The sequence below is a fragment of the Numida meleagris genome, chromosome 4 (assembly GCF_002078875.1).
Source record: "Numida meleagris isolate 19003 breed g44 Domestic line chromosome 4, NumMel1.0, whole genome shotgun sequence".
In the NCBI taxonomy this organism is placed as follows: domain Eukaryota; kingdom Metazoa; phylum Chordata; class Aves; order Galliformes; family Numididae; genus Numida; species Numida meleagris.
The window spans coordinates 23813774-23833994 of NC_034412.1; the positions used below are offsets into that span (position 1 = coordinate 23813774).

Sequence of the window (20221 nt, forward strand, 5' to 3'; positions counted from 1 at the left end):
CATCTTTCTTGTACAGAACCATCCAAACCACCAGAAATAGGTGAAGGATCTCCTGATCTTTTACTTCCTTGCAGTACTTTGACTGAAGCTTGAAGACAGTCAGCTCATGTAACTGTGCCTCATTATCAGGTTCATCAGTTCAACTTTGCTGACGAGGCTTCCTTGGGCCTGGCTATTTTACTTCTGAATAGAGTCAGGTTCATTTCAGACAATTCTCTTTGTGATTCTCACAGGTGTCTATACTGCCTAAGCCTTCAGGCTTCCTGCAGAATTGGCTCGTTCCCATTTTCAAGAGCTAAAAAATGTAAACGCTAAGAAACCAGTTTATTTATCTGCACTTAGTGACAATCACACTACAGGGCAAGAAACAACAGGTGCATCTGGATGTATTTTAATCTTGTGGATAATTGCATTTTATAAGAAAAATAGTCTTTTAAAAAGTCTTGCAGAGTTCTTCAGCTTCAGTTTTAGTATTTACAATAAGATCTAGAAGGTAGAGAATTACAGGAGAAAACAGATCTAAATTCTCTTGTAGCACTTACAGACCAAGCCTGAGCTGTTCCATCTAGTCTGAGCCTAAAACTGAAGGACATACAGTCCTAGAGTGCTACTACACTAAATATTAGGAATAATGTAGCTTTATTGATAACAAAAAAAAAAAAAAAAAGATGAAAAATAGGAAAGCATGGACTGCAGCACCCTTTGCTACCTGCTTAGCTTTTTGTTTAAGACTCTTAGGAAAAGGTCATGGAATTTGATTTCTAGGTCATATATGCTCTGATTCTACTGAAATACATGCAAATTAAACATACACCAAATCCTCCATGATATTATAACCGAGCAGAAAGCTTGTGTGGTTGTAACTTGACTTTACTTACCTTCATTAAAGGTTTCCATACAGCATGATCCTGAAAACTTGTCCTGAGCTGCTGAACAGAACGGGACAAGCTGTGCAAACATCTAAAACAGAAAAGAATCATCCGTTGTGAAAGAAGTACATACACAGAGGTATACTTATGCTTCTACATACACATAGCTTTTGCACACAATAATACAGCCTAGAATGTGGTGACTATTAGCCTGCAAATAGCAAAAGAAAATACTGTGCTAGTCCAGGATAATTTTTCCCCCTAACAAGTTTTCCAGCAGTAGAAGATTTCAGATTAACTTCAGTTCTTGAAAAACTGAAGTTCTAGCAAGTGCAACATCAGACTTCGACCAAAAAAAATTGCTTGTATGAATCAAAAAAGCATCCTACCTGACTGCAGCTAATCGCACCTTGATACTAGATTCAGATAAGCCATTAACAATACGGTCCATCATATTTTCAGTTTCAATGATCTAGAGCAAAAAGTAATCAATATTATATGAATAAAATAATATGAACATTTATGGGGTTGTTTTTTGTTTTTTTTTTTCTTTCCTATCTGCAATATTTTAAATATCACATACAAACACTAGCTAAAAATGGCAAGCCACTTTAGAGTCCCAGGTTAAGTGGAACAAAGTGTGCATCTGCATATGATTTAGAAGATATCTATAATCTTTGTTCCACTACTGCTTTCAAAATGTCTTGAATAATAATAAAGAAAAAAATATAAAATATATATAATGTATTACTCAATGTCATATTAAAATGAAAGACAGCAGGTGTGAGTGCACACAATACACACAAACTATGGATTAGAAACATGTTGTAAAGCCGTCTGGAAAAGATACAGTTGCTCATCTTCCATATTTAGACATGGCCAGCACAAGTATTTAAAACTAGGATAAAAGGGAGTTAATACTATGGTGAAAGATGGCTTTTATATAATAAATCAACTTTGTCCTGTTCACACTCATCACTTATTAAAGACATCTCTTTGAAATGTAAGAGAAGGGATCCTTGCTATTAACTAAGGAAATCAATCCTGCAAAAAAGAGAAAAGTATGGGTTTGAATTGAATCTCTAGAAGAGTTTGCTGTGATAGGACAAGGGGAAATGGTTTAAACTAAAAGAGGGGAGATTTAGATTGGATATAATGGAGAAGTTTTTGTTGTTGTTGTTGTTGTTGTTTGTTTTGGTTTTTTTTTTTTTTACAATCCTTGGAGACATCCAAGGTCAGGCTGTATGGGGCTCTGAGCACCTGATGGAGCTGTAGGTGTCCCTGTCCGTTGCAGGGGAGTTGGTCTAGATGGCCTTCAATGGTCCCTTCCTACTCAAACAATTCTATCTTTCTGTGAATTCTGGAGATTCTGAATGTCCCCCACTGAAAAAAATCCTCCTACTTGTTATCTTTTCAACTGGATGATTTCCCACATCCTACCTGCCCATACCTTTCTTCCATTTTCCCCCTTTAGCAAGTAAATAAACTCAAAATTCTCATGACTCTTGTACCTGCTATTTTAGTTTGACATAGCAAACTAAATTTCAAACTAAATTTCAAACTCTTAACCACATGACTATTCCTATCTTCCAATCTTTTCTTTGTTGTTTGAGTAGAATTTGTTCTCTTTCACACCAAACACTTGAATAGCACAAACCCCTTGGTCATTTCGGAATCATGGAATCAATTGCGACTTGGTTTCACAATATGATGAAACTTTCCAGGGTTTGTTTCCTGGCAAACATTTATTTTATAACAGAGGTGAATTTTGTTCCACAAAACACAGGTTTCAGAAATGTTTAAAGACCCACGTGCCACAACAATGTCCCTGCATAGCCTAAACAGTTGGATTGATAATCTCTGTAGGTCCCTTCCTACTAAGCTATTCCATTCTATTCTGATGAGCAAGGACCACAGCATGCTGAAAGACTTTATTTTGAAAATCTAGTTCATCACTGTGAAAAATTTGCATAAACAAACTTTACTCTTCTATTTTGTTACTGAAAGACAAATTTTCTTCAAATCCCACTCAAAGAAAGCACACTGTAAAAGTCTGCATTACTGTAACAGAAAGCAAGTCTTCACATTTCAACTTATACCAAAATAAAGAAAAAGAGGTGGAAGGAGCAAAACATATATCTAAGCTCTTGCACTGCCCTTCAGCTATAGCTCTGCCTGATCGGTAACATTTTTGCTCACCTTTTTCCGAATATCTTCATCATTTGCTCCAAGGGAAGCATACAGCTTGAAAGCAGCCTGCCGCAGTTCATGGGCATGCTTCAAATCATGGTCAAGCTATTAAAATAAAGTACAGATATCAAATACAGACACTAAAAATTACAAGTATACTTCCTGATTTGTTGTAAACTAGCAGCTGCTTCCTGGGGTTTTGTCTACCACACATAGAACAGCCAGAAATACAAATGACCTGCTGTTTCATCATCTGATGTCCACACTCACCACCTGAACACAATAATTTAAGAATATGGTTAATGTCACTGCTGAGTTACAGATAAGTCAACTTAAATAATATCTGCTTACACCAATTTGAGGCCAAAACACTTCCCTTAATATGCTCTATCCAGACCATATTAAGGCAAAAAATAGTCCTATTTACCCAGCAGAATCTTACAGGAACAAGCCAGGAGAAGTGGAAAAAATTGGGACAGAATCAAAAGAAGTTTTATCAATAGAACTGAAGTCCATTCCTAAATCACAGGACCTAGAGCATAAGGCAAGTATTAACTTTCAACTCCTGTCATAAAGGCAACATAGCAAAGTGTTAAGCGTCTAGATGTTTCTGAAAGGTAACAACACAGGTGCTAGATAGGTGAATTTGGGTGATGCACCACAGGATACATGACTCACAAACGAGGAAAAACTGCGTTAAAGTTAATCAAATGGGAACATGAGCTTTAGAGGTAATAGTGGCATTCATGCTCCTGTAAGGTGCGAGCAAGGCGAGAAGGAGGGTATATACAAAGCCTTGACTTTGGGAGAGCAGACCTTGATGAGCAAATGGAAAACACCCTGGTTCTCAGCCCAGAGAAGGGAAGGCTGAGCAGAGGCATAACAGCAGCCTTCACTTCAAGGAGATTACAAAGAACATGAGGCTGGACTCTTTATGGAGGTGCACAGAAAGAGGAGAGACAATAATCAGATTGAAACAGGTGAGGTTCTAACCGGATTTGAGAAAAAAATATTCATCTGGTGAAATCTGGAACCAATTGCACTGAGAAGTTGTTCAATCACCATTGTTAGCAGTTTTCAATAGCCAACTAGACAAACCCTTACTGTCCTTTACAACCAGAGTTGCTCTACGATTGACAGCCTTATAAACTGTTCCAAAGGGTTCCACGTAACAAAGCAAAATTTTTAGTCTACTCAAAATGCCAGAAAAATGCTAGTATTAAGCAGCAAGTTACTGGTATAAAAGAACTAACAGAAATTAAGCTGCATGAATAATTTCCCCTGGTACAGACACATTAGAGCAGAATGTATTATGTCTATTTTAAATATTTTAACAACAATAAGTAATCTGTTCTGCAAAGTCCACACTCATCTAGTTTTTACCTTTCAGGGCATAAATCAAAGCATTTTCTCCTTCCCCTCCAAATAAGCACCCTGCCTTTATGGATTACTATTTTTAGAGACTTTCTGAACACTTAAAGCAATGTCATAATATCTGTAATTGCTCACAATCAGAGCCTTGCCATGTTTTTGATACTATGGCCAATGTTCATTACTCCCCAGTCAACTGCTAATATGCATTCTGTCTATTTAAATTTACAGTGCAACCAACACTTCTTTAATGTTTAATTCGCATTTTTGCATCTACTTCAAAGCAGCTGTACATGCAGAATCAATTCAATCCCATGAAAGCCTGATAGGTGTTTCTACCTCTTTGGACAGTTTCGGAGAAAAACAAGGCTCTGTAATCCAGTTCTTTTGGGTACTTTCTAAAGGCTCAGTGAGAGAAAAAGGGAATTGACAAATGATACTTCCCTACAAGGAATATCAAGAACAGTTTTGCTTCCAAGATGGACTCATCCACTAGTGCTTCGGAAAGTATATTCAAAGCTGGAAACAGAATTGTGCTTAAAACACCTATGAAAATTAGCCCCCAAGGTATATTGGATCACTGTTTATCCAACCTCCTCCAAGTGCAGATAATAGCTGGAGATAATATGAAATGATACAGGACATCCAGGATTTTCTGCTTAACAGAAAAGAACCGTCTCTGAACTTGACATTTTCCACAACTTGACTTATGAATTGAAACCAGCCACATCACATGGACTATTAATCTCTTATGAAGATTAAATTCAGTGATAACTGAATGTAAGCCTTATAAACTCTGCAAATGGGGGAACACGACAGATGCCCTAGTCCAGTACTTTATTGCTATATTTGGAAAATGTCATGAAACTCCCTATGAAGAAGCTGTGCTAAACTATCCAGAAACCATCTTCCAGTGTTCCACAAAAAACAGCAGCATCCTTCTCACAAGGATTAAACAGAATGAAGAAACATGTTGAGCCCATTTGTTATTGTTTTTTTCAAACATTCAGAAGGGGAACATACCCTTTTGATATCAGTGATTGCACTCACTGAGCTGGGATACTTGAAGTAATCAGCAAGCATGACAATGAGGTGGTCAGTAATGCTGGCAATTCTCTGGAGCTCCACATCTGTTTCAATCAAATAGGCCAGAGCTTCTGCTCCTTCTACCCGCTCCTCCAGCAGTCTCTCCTTGCTACACATTCGAACCAAACATGGCAGAGTCTGAAGAGTTTAAAAAGAATAAAAATAAAATACATTGTTTGGAGCAGCTACGTTCATGAAGAAACTCAAACAGCTATCCCAGAGCAATTCTCAATGTTATTTAGATAGGTACCGTCCGATAAAAAGAATTTTAAAGACTACAGAGAAACTGTTCAGGCATTACTGAGTATACATTAGGCTACTTTCCACCAAGTTCTCATGCAGTGAAAACAGTCTTACGTTTAGAACAAATGTCACTACTGACCCAAGTGATACTAGAATGAACCGCATTTTGCGGTGGAGTGATGGCAGTTTGACTCTGCCAACATGTGGATTTTCATCTGTAATTACCTGGAATGGTAGATACCAAAAAGTGTAGACGTGCCATACTGTACTGCAATAAGCCCCAAAATATGTTTTCTTATTGCAGTATCTTAAAAAGAAACTGCCCATTCCCCAGAATTACCAGAACACTGGACTTAGGGACAGTTCTTGACACACTGCTGAAGGCAGTCTGATTTTGATGGACTCCTTTTATACGTTGTGCAAGCATTTTGACTACAGTCTTCTGAAACTAGCTACGGAAATACAAAACAGTGCCTTGTTCATACACAGAGATCAAGGCAGTAATGTTTCCATGTTAACCTACAAACAGTCACTTAAATCATTACAAACCTCAAACTGCTGTGTGTCAAACCTTGGAATATTTATTGTTGGACATAGACCTTTTGGTACGATTCTTTATTTAAAAATTCTTAAAAGAGCCACATTGCTATAAATGGTTGAAGGCAATTAGGGAACTGTCGGTTTTCGCATTTCTTTTTAATAAATATCATTAGAACTTGGTGCTATGAAATCTTCAATATAACAGATTTTGTGCTACTTTTTATACTAGACAAATAAAAACAGGAATAGATCCACATAAAAATATTATTTTAATCAAAATTGTATAACTAGCTCACCTTAAGAACGATGCAAGAATCATCTGTCCGTATTGCCCCAGCTCTACACATGGAAGTAAGGCTGTAACAACATAATAAGACATACATTCACCTGTCATTGTTTTTTTAGCACTTAAAATGCTGCAGAACAACCAGCTGCACTAATGAAATGCACTCCCCTTTGTTCTGCTGTTCATTTCAATACATTTGAGCTTACTAGAGTTGAGCACATGAACAAATTGCAACAGGCACACTTACAAGGAGATTTATAGCACAGAACATCTTGTTGGAGTACTGACCAATACGCACACCACACTGGTCAAAAAAAAAGGACTAACCAAGAAGCTGCACTGATGCACAAATCTCTTACACTAAGAAAACAAAGTAACTATATTCATTAATATAAAACAGCAATAAGCACAGATCTGTGCTGCCCACAGCACAGGCAACGACTTGAAACAATAAGGAGAGGGTCAAGAGAGGGTTCATAGTCCAACTGCTTAAGTCATAGAATCACTAAGATTGGAAAAGACCTCCAAGACCATCCAGTCCAACTGCCCACCTACCACCAATATTTCCCACTAAACCATGTCCCTCAGTACGACAAACTTTTTTTGAACACCTCCAGGGTTGGTGACTCCACCCTGAGCAGCCCATCCCAGCATCTGATCACTCCCTCAGAGAAATATTTCCTAGCATCCAGCCTGAATCTCCCCTGGTGCAACTTGAAGCCCTTCCCTCTAGTTCTGTCATTAGTTACATGAGAGAAGAGGCCAACCCCCACCTCACCACAACCTCCCTTCAGGTAGTTGTAGAGAGTGGTAAGATCACCCCTGAGCCTCCTCCAGACTGACCCATCCCAGTTCCCTCAGCTACTCCTCATAAGTCTTGTGCTCGAAGCACAGCCTCACCAGCGCTGAGTACAGAGGGATGATCACTTCCCTACTCCTGCTGGCTGCACTATTTCTGATACAAGCCAGGATGCCATTGGCCTTCTTGGCCACCTGTGCACACTGCTGGCTCATGTTCAGTCAAGCATCAACTAATACCCCAGGTCCATTTCCTCTACACAGTCTTCCAGCCACTCTGCCCCAAGCCTGTAGCGTTGCCTGGGGTTGTTGTGGCCAAAGTGCAGGACCTGGCAGTCGGTCCTGCTGAACTTCATCCCACTGGCCTCATCCCAGTGATCCAGCCTGTCCAGATTGCTCTGAAGGGCCTTCCTACTCCCAGGCAGATTGAAACTTCCTGCCAACTTGGTGCCATCAGCAGAAACGTTCAAGCTTACCATTAGTTTAGGAGACACAGTATTGTTTTCAACAGGCATGTCTTAGCACTACTAGACTAAGAACACCCTTGCAGATGAAGAATCTGATTAAGTCTCTGACACAAAACCAAACCTGCATTTGTTCTTCACTGGACAACGCTGATGGTAAAGTTAGTAGGGATGACAGCTTCCAAAGTCTCAAACTATATGTTGACACACAGTAGGCAAATGTGTAAATTGCTTTGTTAATCTACCCATGCATGTGCTGTAGATTACCAGAAATGCCAAGCAGTTCACCAACCAATAAGTTTAAGTGGCTTATCATTTTGACCCGTCCAGCAACAAGGAAGCAGAATGAGGCTGGAGGATAACTGTTCTGCACTCAGTGCAGGAGTAGTCAAATATCTTGTTTTAGCTTTTGAAACAAGACATTGTAACTGGCTTTTAGCATGTTGCAGCTGTGAGGTTAAAAAAAGGTAACTGCAATTCAGTGAAGGTGACTTAAAACTAGCATTTCAATTCTCGGTTGGGCTGGTTGAAACTGTATATAGGGTCTATCATAATTGCTCAGTAGTAATATGCTAACCTTAATCACAATACATTTCACTGCATTCCCATGATTTTTAAAAGTGATCAGAGTTCCCTCATCTTTAATAACATCACTGAACCTGCTCCAAACGTCTACCAATGACAGACATAAATAAAAATCTCATTATTATGAGATTTTAGCTATTACATCTCTGAAGTGAAAAGACATGACTCAACAGCACAGAGATTATTTTATAAACTTTACTGTTCAATCTTTATGTCTTACAGCTGGAAATACTAATTTTCATGTCTGAACAATCAGGAGAAAAACACAAGTCTTGCAGTTGTCATTAATTCCAGTTAGATACTATTCACAGGACAAACTGGCTCAACTTCAAACACAAAGTAAGTTAAAGTACTTCAGATAAAATAGGCTTGGCTTAAATTGAAGCAATTACACTAATTTCAGTAGAAAAGGTTACTGCTCTACTTGTAGGTGCAAATCATTCCTCCAAGAGGCTTACTGTTGCTCCCTCTTTGCCAAAATAGCTGCTCAAATGAAGGATCCTTATTCCATTTCAATCAAGAGGTGTTAACTCAGATCTTCCAGGTCTACTTCAATTGTTGAAAAGCAAAGGAAGTGTCCTAAGATATCCCTGTGTCATGGTTTTATGATTTGGTACTCCACATCATAACATCATGTAGTGAATGTACCTGGTTCTCAGAAGAGAAGGACTACTACAGTCCCCACGGTACTTTGCTCCTCTGTTACCATTTTCCAGCCGGAGGGAAAAGATAAAAGCTCACAGTATAAAAACTTGCAGATCACGAGACCTCGTCCCTTTTTCCGCCGTCTCTCGTCTTGGCAGCACCTCGCTCTCCAGCCGTCTTATCGTCGGTAGTAGAGTAAGGCCTACCTTGATTTTGGGACATTCTCTCTCTCTGTATTGGATTTATCAGCTTAAATTGTAATTATATTGTATTATAGTGTGTTGTTTTGCATTCCGATATTTTATTCAGTAAATTAGTTTGTTTCTCCTCAGATTGTTGCCGCTGTTCTTTGCTCTCAGGGCCATCTCCCTACCCTTTTCCCCTTTCCCTGGGACGTGGGCCCGTGGGTCCCCCGTCCCCTTTGTCACGGAATCGGGCCTAACGCCCGTAAACCATTGACACCCTGTCTACCAGTCTAGATTAAAACAAATTTAGCAAAGGGCTTCATAAATTTACAAAAATAACTCTACTTCTGCATTCTAAGGACTCTACCAATAAATCAGAGAGGAATCCTACATTAATTGACACAACCTGGCACATCAATAGTGAAGTCTTAATTTAGAACCAGAAAAATAGAGGACCTGTGACAATTTCACCTACTACTCTCCTCCCTAGAAGAAATGGAGAGATGGACTTACTTTAAGGGATACAAGCAGGGAATGGACTTAGAGAAGAAAAGCCAGTAGATTTTTTAAGCCCTCAGACTGTCATGAAACTGAGGCCTTGAACGCCCTACGAAAGAAGGCTGCCCACAGACTAGTTAGAAGCCCACTCTTGAAGCACAAGACAGTGGTTTGTTTCCCTCATTCTTGCAGTTCTTTTTTGCTTTTCATTGCACTTTTTTATTTTTATTTTATGCTTTCAAAAGTCCACTTGAGCCAAAAGTACTGCAAAGCAAGAGCAACAAATGAGAGATTCTCCACCCAAATCCTTCCAATCCAAAGCAGATCAGTAAAGATTACCAACACATCTGAGAGCATTCATCCCAGAACCAGGAGACTGTCCAAAGCCAGAATAGATTTTTAACTGCAGCTTGCCTTCATAACTTATCAACAGTCTCATATCTTGAGATCGGTAAAAAAAAATTCATTCCTCATGCTTCATTTTTTAACCCTAATTCTCTATGTTTTCTCTGGATTGTCAAAGAAACACAAGTCAATCACAACAGACTTCTTCTACAAGACAGTTAATTTACCTTGCCTTCTTCAGTACTTGAAGAAAACCAGTAAAACCAGATTTGTTAGAGGGGAATATGAGAGACCCCCAGTCCAACCTCCCACCACAGAGTGGGATTACCTTCCTAAAACAACCCTCCCCAAATGTACACTTATTTATAATTGCTTTCATGAATGGGTTAAGTCACCACAACTTGGCAACATGATAAAAGAGATCATCCTATCTACCCCCTTATTCCTCAAGCCTTTGCACTGACAAGTGTCAGTGAAATTATTTTGGTGAATGCAATCAGAGAACTCATTGTTATAGGCCAAAACTAAGCCACCAAAATCTAGAACAGCAGTAAATGGAAAGAATTAAAGGAGACCAAATCAAACAGTACATCATGACCAAACTCTCAAATTATGTTTCATTTTTGTAGTTCATAGTGACAAATCTCTTCAACCACCTGAAGTCATTTATTCAATCTCATCAACACAATAGAAGGGAAAGGGTCCAGCTTATGGAGCAAGAAACCCCAGTGTTAATGTTACAGAACTTGGTAAAATTTTGTCACAAGGTAGAAAGTCATTATGTACATGAACACACAGGAATCTGCCCAGGTGAAAAGGGAAAGCTTGATTTGAACTATAAAATAGATTAATGATTAATTCTGCTGTACGAACACATGAAGTTTAAAAAAATAATCCATATTTAATTAAACCACTTGAGAAGAGGGACAGGCTTTGCTCTCTTCTTCTTTTAGGAGAGAGCATACTGTTCTCAACATACCACAGTCATAGTCTCCAAAGTGAACTCTCTGGACAGTGGTGTAACAAGGACATTATCTTGTAGTACATGATAACATTTCAGTATTATGCTTTGTAAGGACGCACAATTGACCATAACCTATTTAAAGTAAAACTTATCATCAAATTCAAGCTACTAGTAAAAACTGCAGTTCAACTTAAGAAAATAGAGTGGGTTTTTTCCTGTTCAGGTACAAGAAAAAATGAAAGCTATGCTGTAAAGATTATTAGGTGATAACAATTTCTTCAAGTATTGACATAATGCAGACAACATCTATGATTATTCCTACCTAAAGTTTTAGTTCCCTTACTTGAATCAAGGAAAAAACCCAAAAGTTAAGGAGTATTAGATTACACACTATTTCATTCCAATTCCCGATGAAAATTACCATTTGGCTGATGTGAGCTGCATTTCAATAGGCTTGTCCCTTTGCAACATCTTCACAAAAATTTGCGGTAACAGTTCTCCGTCGACCGACACTGTAAGTGATAAAAGAGAACTCAAAGTAATACTAATTCAGTCGATAACATAAATGTCAAACAAGCAACAGTTGCACTATACTTACCATTTACTAGAGTCATTGATACCTGTGGGTTTTCAAAGGCTAGAACAGAGAAGCATTTCAAGGCTTGCATTCGAACCTGTGTAAAAAACAATAAACATGAAGTGTAAATGTAAATGCTAACTTAAAAGTAAAATTGGACTATACCGATGTACAAGCCAGCAGAAATAATTCTGTATTATCAGTAAGGAATTTAAATGGATAAAAAGCAGATACAACATCTAATTCACAGTTTGAATCCTGCGATCTCCCCTGCTTGAATTACCCTTCCAGTTTGCACGTTGTGAACTATTTTGAAAGATGCAAGCAAGGACTGGTGTGTGAGAACCAGACATTCACAAACACTAGCTTCATTTGTGGTTTCTCACAAACGTGCAAACAACAACAAAAAAAAGAGATGTATCGAATCTAGAACTTACTCTTTCGAGGAATCATAAGTACCCAAGGGAATTAGAAACAAATGCCACTATATCAGTAGTTTTTAAAGGTGAGTTTAATACAATGTCTAAAGAGAATCATCCAGTCAAATTGATTTTAAACTAACCTTAAAACAAATATAGACCATAAGACTACTTTGGAAGAAAGAAAGACGACCATTGCTATTACTTAACTTCAGTTATTACCTGTACACAGGTAATGATTCACAGCTCTCTGTGCTGGATCACAGAATTGTTTAGGTTGGAAGAGACCTCTGGACATCATCTGGTTCAACTTCATCAATCAACTAGGGCCACCTAGAGCTGGCTGTCCAGTACAATGTCCACATGGCTTCTGAATATTTACAAGGAAGACAACTCCGCAACCTCCCCGGGTAACCTCAAGTCTGAAACAATATTTTAGTTCCTCAAACCTTCACAGTTGCCTAGTCAAGCTAGACTATGACTTCCCTATAAACTCTTTTCTGAGGTAAGAAAAATCATTATCATCTTCCCAGATAAAGAATCTAATTTAGTTCACAGTCTTTTGACTTCATTCTCTACAGTTCTATATATGTAAATTTTGCCCGTGTATTTCCATGTTTTTGTTACAACTTTCTTAGTGTGACAACAAAACAACGAAGCAAGATTTCAACCAAAAAAATCCCTGTCGCTAAAGAAAGCATTTGTGACTATTGCAAGTTATATTTAGGTCCATCCTACCTTCCTCAAAAAGACCTAGAAACATGGAAGTCTGAGGGTAGACAACAGCAAAGACTACCGAACTTCATGCATTCATATTACAATATCTCATTACAGCCAAGGCAAGACCATCAATAGCAGTGAAGCCTTAGTCAGGAGTAACGGATAGCAGAAATGGATATGTGGCTACAGAACAAAAGCCTTATTTGACAACACTTCTGTTTACTTAACAGATGATTTAATGAATACAATGTATGCCTCAAAGCAACAGGAAGCAGAGATTGTATATCAAAATGCACTGAGAAGAGTCAAACCCACAGCTGGAGTGTTGTATTCAAGAAGGAACAGCAGGCGTTGGCAGTGGGGATAGTGGTGTTCTAATGAGAACAAGTGAAGTCTACCTGGAAGTTAATTATTTTATGTGATATTGCTGCACTAAGATTTTAAAATTACCACGAAGGCTGCTTTCTTTGCTAGTACTGTCTACTTAAAAACAATTAGTTCAGCAGTTATACAAGAAAGAGAATGCCAGAATTTGGAAAAAAACAAGCAAGTGTGGTCCTGAAAAAATCATCTGTATTGCACTGTAAAAGCTATAGTCCCTTTGTGTTAGGCATCTCATAAGTGTGTATCTCACTCATCACTCCCTGTCAATAAACAGGGAAGATGCTCACACCATCAACAGCCTAAGGGGCAATTCCAGTACCAAAGAAAAAGAGTTTATTGAAAAATAACCAGTCAACCCTCTTGGTAGACCTACACAAACTATTTTCAAAGGAATTGAAAGCCCACTCTGAGGATTTCTGGTGTCTATTGGTATGGTCCTATCAAATAAATCACTTGAGATAAATTGTAAGCCTCTACTCCAAATACTGAAAAATACGCAAAGTTTTTGAATACTGTCTTTTCCTGTCATGCTCTTATTTACTTGGATGAATATTAAAAAACTATGAAGACAAGTATGAGAATAAAATGGCCTGAATTCCTGGAAAATATCAGTTACACTGAAAAAAACAACTGAAAATTTTACTCAACTTCTATTTCTTTATTTGAAAAAAATGTTAGGAATGGTTCAATCTGGTGCGTGACTTGGAAAATTCACCTTGCAACACAGTCTGAAAAAATTCAGTTAATGAAAAAACAAACCAAAAGTTGTCTGATCATGGTGAAAACTTAATACAGAAAGACAGAAAACATATCTGTCAGTCCTACTAACAAAATACTGAAAACACCATACTTCAAACAGGATTTATAAAATGAAACAGCAGTGGCATTTTCAAATAGCCCAGGATGAATTCTTGAAAGCATAAAAAAGGATGGAGCTGAGACTTGTTAGATTCCATGAGCACAAAACTCTCATAGCTGGTGGCCATCACAGATTCCAAGCTCACATTTTACAAGTATGACTTCTCTTGAGGACAGCTCATCTTCACTTTTCTTCTGCTTAATTGCTTTACCTCTTTTAATGTTCAGCAAATTAGACCACTCTCATTTTGATTTGATTATGTTTGCCAAGTGACTGTTCTCCTTCAGAGCAATGAATGCTGGATCTGCTTTAAGTAACGGTGTTCTAACTTTACAGAGCATTCCAAAATAATAGGTGTAATTTTGATAGAAACCCACATGATAGGTAAAAATGATTGTTATTCTAGAAACAGACATTACACATATTAACAATTTTAGTTCATACATGAATATACAGTTTTTACCATTATCACTGGGATCCCTTTCATAAGCTTACATAAAACACTGAGTGATTTTAATGTCTTACTTTGTAGGAGGTGGAGACTAACAGATGTGCGATATTCTGAACTGCTCCATGGTTAAACAAGATTGTCTGGTGATCTGGACCCTACAAAGGAAAATACAAAATTTTACTCTATTATTATTATTTTAGCATTCAAAGGTAGATTAACTAGCATGTATTTTGTAATCAGTTGGCATACCAACTTATTTTTTAAAGAAAGAATTCCAACTCTTACTTTATAGCATTTGTCCTTTTCTGGTAATCATTTCCACTCTTTACTTCAACAGGAAATAAAACTATTTTCCATAAATGAAGAAACATGGATAGACTGCTAATGTTTTTATTTTTCATATTGGAAAGAATAGAAAGCTCCTGATTTTCTTCACAAATGATACAAAAGATCTCCAGTCACTGATGTCTTTCTAATGGGTAATATTAAATGTTTTCAGCTCTTAACATCAGAGGAAATGGAACTAAGTTAAAACTGTTTCCAGACAGAATGTGACAGCGCTTTGGGAACAGATTCACTATTTCCTCCTACAGATTATTTTAGTTTCAAACATACTCAGCCATAAATTTAGACAGTCATCACCCATTTCTTGACTTCAAGATCCAAGTCAACAATGGCCAATAGATCAATATTTTCCTCTAAATTTTCGAAGCATTTGGAATTAAACACAAGTACTGAATTCTGCAGTAGAAAGGGATCAGAAATTCTGTAGCATGACAAGACTCAATGAGGTCAAACAAACCAAGAAACGCCCAAGGGGCCTTCAACTCCCAACAGTCTCCTGGGAGACTTGCAAACACCTCTTTAGAAGAAGAGTCATGACTCTAGTCACCTCTACATTAAACGTGGGCAGTGCACAATTTAAATTCAGCTTTTGGAATGTCACACCATTAATCACACCTTGATACATTTTCTTGACTACTCTGCAAATGAATAAAGCATCTTCACTAGATTTTTTGTTGAAACCCAGCTGAGTTTAGGGGCATATCTATACACTCTAGTAAGCATAAGTGACACTTCATTTTCACATTTGAGATTCAGCTGGAATCAGATTCTTTTTATATTCAAAAGAACATTTTTGGAACATCCATTACTCTAAGAAAAAGCATGAAAATTACTTTGAGATGCAACATATCTGGTGCTTTAAGAGATGCTTCAGCTGCTACTGCCACCAAGAGCTTTCTATCAAAAAATGCAATTAAAACAGCATGGTTGAAGTAGGAAAACAACTTACATTGGCACACAGAAGTGGCTGAGGCAATGATTTAAAGCCGCAGCTATGCCACTGTTGAAGCTGAAGAACAGATATTGAAATATGTGAAAATATGAATGAACTTAGAAGTTAAAAAAATCATATTGACGTAGATTGTTCTAGTAATTCATGGGCATTAGTGATTTTTTCAATGAGATGCAGATGATAAACTCTGTATTTATAGCTGCAGAAGCTGATGTATGTGAAAGCATCCAATCTGCACACATTGTGTTTGCACACACCAATTCTGCTCGTCCAATGCAAACACAGGCTGAGTGCTAACTGAAATAGAGACAGCTTCAAATACACACCTGAAATCTTCAGATTACAATGTATCATTCCTTTCTAATTCCAAGCATCTCAGACACCAATTTAGCAGCAGGGCCTTTTGGCTTTGTTTCTCTCCGGGTATCCTATCAGAGTTCCAGGATCCAGTTCTATTTCAGGGATCTGAAACCCCCTTTCAGAGGAGTTGGGATTAGATGATTTTTAAGGTCCCTTCCAACCCAAGCCATTCTATTCTACAATCTTTTTTCCCCAAGTGTGATTGAGATGCAATATTTCAGAGAGAAGTCACTTTTCTTGCATTATTTTCTATCAAAATTCTGATTTTCAAGAAAGCAGAAGGATAGAACAGTCTAACAACTCATTCCATAAGAAAATTTTAGAAGCAGATATGGAAATGCAAATGTACCTTGGTTCAGGGATCCAGCACCAGGCCTAGGATCACATAAGAAAACATTCTCAGAATGGGCTCAGGAGGAAACTGCCCTGATTACTGGCTTTATCCTGGATCTCTCCCAGACACAAGAGTTTAATTTTCAACCGGTAGTGAATGTATCTTTTATGCAGAGACACCACCACATTCAAAAATAACTTTCCAACACTATCCTTTCAAACTCCTCAGACAACTGCTCGTTTCCAAATGCATACCATATCCTTCTAATTTGACCATTAAAATAGTAAAGATTACGATTACCTACTCACATCACTTTCTCTGGATACAAATCAACTGTGATAGAGAGAACCTTTAAAAGTAAGTTTTGACTTGCATTTTAGCACGTCTTGAACACAATCCAATTTCGGTTTACTTGGTTTTGATTATATGTTGATGGAGTTGTAGCTATGTATGCTAAAAACCGTATCAACTCCCCCTGTAAACCAACACTTTCCTTTGCTTAGGATGGCTCTTTTCCACAGTCAACATATTCCACTGCTCAATCGTAACTCCAAAAATGCAGTGAAAAGTAATAAAAGCATGAACTTGAAGCAGAAAACAACAGTAATATGCTAGGAACCTGAATTAAGGACTTCCTAGCTAAGGAGAACAGGTCTGAGCTTTTCCAGTGAAATATGAACAGGCAAGAAACAAGGAATCTGAACAGCCCAACCAAATGCAACTCTCTGATCACGAAGAGAGAGAATGGAGCGCAAGATCTAAGCAGAGAAGAGCATGTAGAAACAAGGAGGATAAATACTGTGATATGTCATCATTTAATTATGTCATTTAAGTATGTCATCATTTTGCATACAACTATCAATATGATGAAAAATTATAAACATCGATACTTACAATAATATGCTAAGGCTTACCTAAATTATAGATCTTATAGCAACTTACTTATCCAGGAAAAAAAAGCAATAAGAGGTTCTCAGTCACGTTCCTTTTTTAGGGTAGTAGATGAAGTCTTCATTTAAAAATGTTCTGAATACTGAGACTTTCAGAAGTATTTAATACTTTTTAATAAGAATGTACTTTCCACATAAATCAGAAAATCCCCTGCAAATTCTGCTTCCCTGTACTAGATGTATTTTATCATGTCAGAATACAGCAACTGCTTTTTCATGTTATTTCCCAGATAGGAAATCCAAGAATTAATCAAAGAAAAAAAGGAGCATTTTAGAGTGCACTCAAGAGTGACATTTGCCAGAACAAGAAAGAAACAAGCTCTTGATCAATTTAACATTTTTAATTATCTGTTTACTCAACTACAAATACTTTTCTTTGCTACGCAGCAAGGTATTTATTCTGCAAATGAAATTATAGCCCCCATTCCTCATACTTGTCACTCTGCTTCTATTGTGCATTCAGGTTTCTATCTGTTTACAATGTCACCTTTTCTTTCAGAAACCTTGGGATTTTTCAAAACGTTTACTCTAAGTTTTCTTTCAGCTGGAGGAGGATTAGTTATTTGAAGCAGAGTAGGTGTTGAAAACAGCACACAGCAAGTTTATAAGTCTTTCCTTACTCTCCTCTTATTGTGTGATTGGGCTACTGTTCTGTTAACTATATACTTGAGATGTAAGTCAGCAGGAGTTCGCCGAGTTAAAAGGAAGCTGCTCATGTGGAAAAAGATGACACCGGTTTTCAAGCGGGGTTAGTTACCAGACATTACTCAGCAGTTTGCACACAGCCAGCAGGGCTTCTGCCACTGAGCTAAGCTCTGCCTGGATTAAGACTTCTGTACTTCCATATACAGTCAGTCCTCTTATTTGTTTTGTGTGCCAACATGGCCCAATCTTTCAGCCGTTCAAGTTACTCAGCTTATTATGGATACTTATGGGCTATTTAAACTTGAGGTGCCTGTGTTTGTCCTTAGACAGGTACAATTTACTTGTCCCGTCAGGTCAAGACATAAACAACCAAAACACCTTACATGAAAATCTTCCCACAGCAGTAAGGAATGACACCGGTGCACTTTTCTTAAAATACCAAATTCCTTTTCCAACATTAACTACAGAGTTGAACTTCTACAGTCCAGTGCAGGTTTTTAATCTACGCTTGCTTTCAACAATTCTATACATATTAGCAGCTGAGTTCGATTTTTAAATCACTTTCCAGCCTTCAGTTTCATGTAACAGAAGAAATTGAATTGGATGAACGTACATGCGTAACAGCTAAGGTAGAGAAAAAAAGAAATAATTTACAGTTCCAGAAGACTCATTTTTAAGTTAAATGACAGATATTTTTGGAGGTAAATACTTATCAATTCAAGAATTTTGAACATTTTTATTTGTCAGTCCAGCAGATAAGTACATTCAATTGTCTTTAGTTATAAACTGTATCTAAAGAGGATAGATGCTAAACAATTTTGATTCCCTACACAGAATTGAAACAGTTACTATATAACCAACAGGTGCAGCAACTACCAAAAGAAACAACAGTCTTTTAAAAACAGTTGTGTGGGGAAACTAGGGGTACAGGGAGAGATGCAGACAAGGAGAGCATCTTAACACTAGAAGACAGCAGCATGAGAACAAAAGCATGTTCAGGGTGGAGTTGTTGTTTGTAAATTAGATGTTTTCCCATGTTAGGAGAACTGCATTATACAACAGGAATGAACATATATCTGGATAAAATTGTATCTGGTACAGCTCAACTAAGAAGAGCACTCCTCAATCTACAATACTTCTTGGAAACCATTCTCTGGGTTTAGAACAGCTGGTGTGATAGAAAATGAAAGCCCTTTGCAAAGAGATGTTCACATGTTTTTTGGGATTTCCAGAGAAATAGAAATGAAACCTTCCTATACTTATACTGTTACTAGTGATGACTGATATTTGCCTAGACTGCTGATGTAGTTTAGTAGCCAAAGATATTTACACCTCAAAAATAAGTTATTTCCATATTTTGTTTTACTGTAGAGAAACATCTATCACAACCAATGTAGCAGCAAATCTAGGACAACAGCAGTTCAGCCATTATTGTTCTAATGTGCCTGCCAAAAGAGGCAGTATCTTACACAGTTTCTTATATGCCAGAAACACACTAAGTTTCACATAGAACATGTATTCTCTTCCTTACTTTGCAGCAGTGTGAGAAGATCTGACATATGTATTCTTGTGTATATCGAGACCTACTGAGCAGCGCCATGAGGTGGGAGATAACTGTAGTATCCTGGAAGCAAGTCAGAAAAAAAAAAGTATTAAGACCATTTCAGCACAGTTTGATAACAATTTGTTACTTAAAAGAGTACTCAATTCCTCATTCTATGTTGCCAATAGAAAGTATTTCAGAATAAACCACTGGAGTTTTCAGTTCCACTGAAACTTGCACAGACAGAAGACAAGATAATTAATGTAGTACAGAAGATACTTAAGACATCCTCATAAATGCATGTTAGATAAAAAACCTCACACTTTTGCCTCCAGAATCTTCACTTCATGAGCAAACAATAAATAAATAAAAGGGGAAAAAGAAAAAAAAAACTATACTAAGTGCAAATAAGGAATTCTGTGGCACTCATTCACTGATTAGCATAGGGTAATAATTTAATAATTTCCCTTGGTTTTAGACAGTGTTACACTAATGTCAGAGAATTCCAAGTAAATCACAGCAAAAGAAAATCACTAAACTTGAAGTTGACTCATGAAAACTCATCCAGCTACTTCTTAAGCTCTATGGTAAGTTACAAAACAACAATATTTTA

General features: G+C 37.5%; 1 protein-coding gene across 3 annotated transcripts in view; it reads right to left on the minus strand.

The window, feature by feature from the left end:
- Positions 1 to 20221, minus strand: part of ARMC8 (armadillo repeat containing 8) — a 62528-nt gene that overhangs the window by 12918 nt on the left and 29389 nt on the right. For 2 of the 3 annotated variants that reach the window (XM_021395153.1, XM_021395151.1), the window contains 10 exons: positions 19597 to 19689; positions 15774 to 15833; positions 14554 to 14634; positions 11668 to 11743; positions 11491 to 11581; positions 6596 to 6656; positions 5454 to 5654; positions 3069 to 3164; positions 1259 to 1341; positions 879 to 960 (listed from right to left, as the gene is read on the minus strand). In XM_021395153.1, coding sequence (XP_021250828.1) covers positions 879 to 960; positions 1259 to 1341; positions 3069 to 3164; positions 5454 to 5654; positions 6596 to 6656; positions 11491 to 11581; positions 11668 to 11743; positions 14554 to 14634; positions 15774 to 15833; positions 19597 to 19689 — 924 coding nt within the window. The remainder of the gene's footprint in view (positions 1 to 878; positions 961 to 1258; positions 1342 to 3068; positions 3165 to 5453; positions 5655 to 6595; positions 6657 to 11490; positions 11582 to 11667; positions 11744 to 14553; positions 14635 to 15773; positions 15834 to 19596; positions 19690 to 20221) is intronic. The other variant, XM_021395152.1, reaches the window with a different exon arrangement.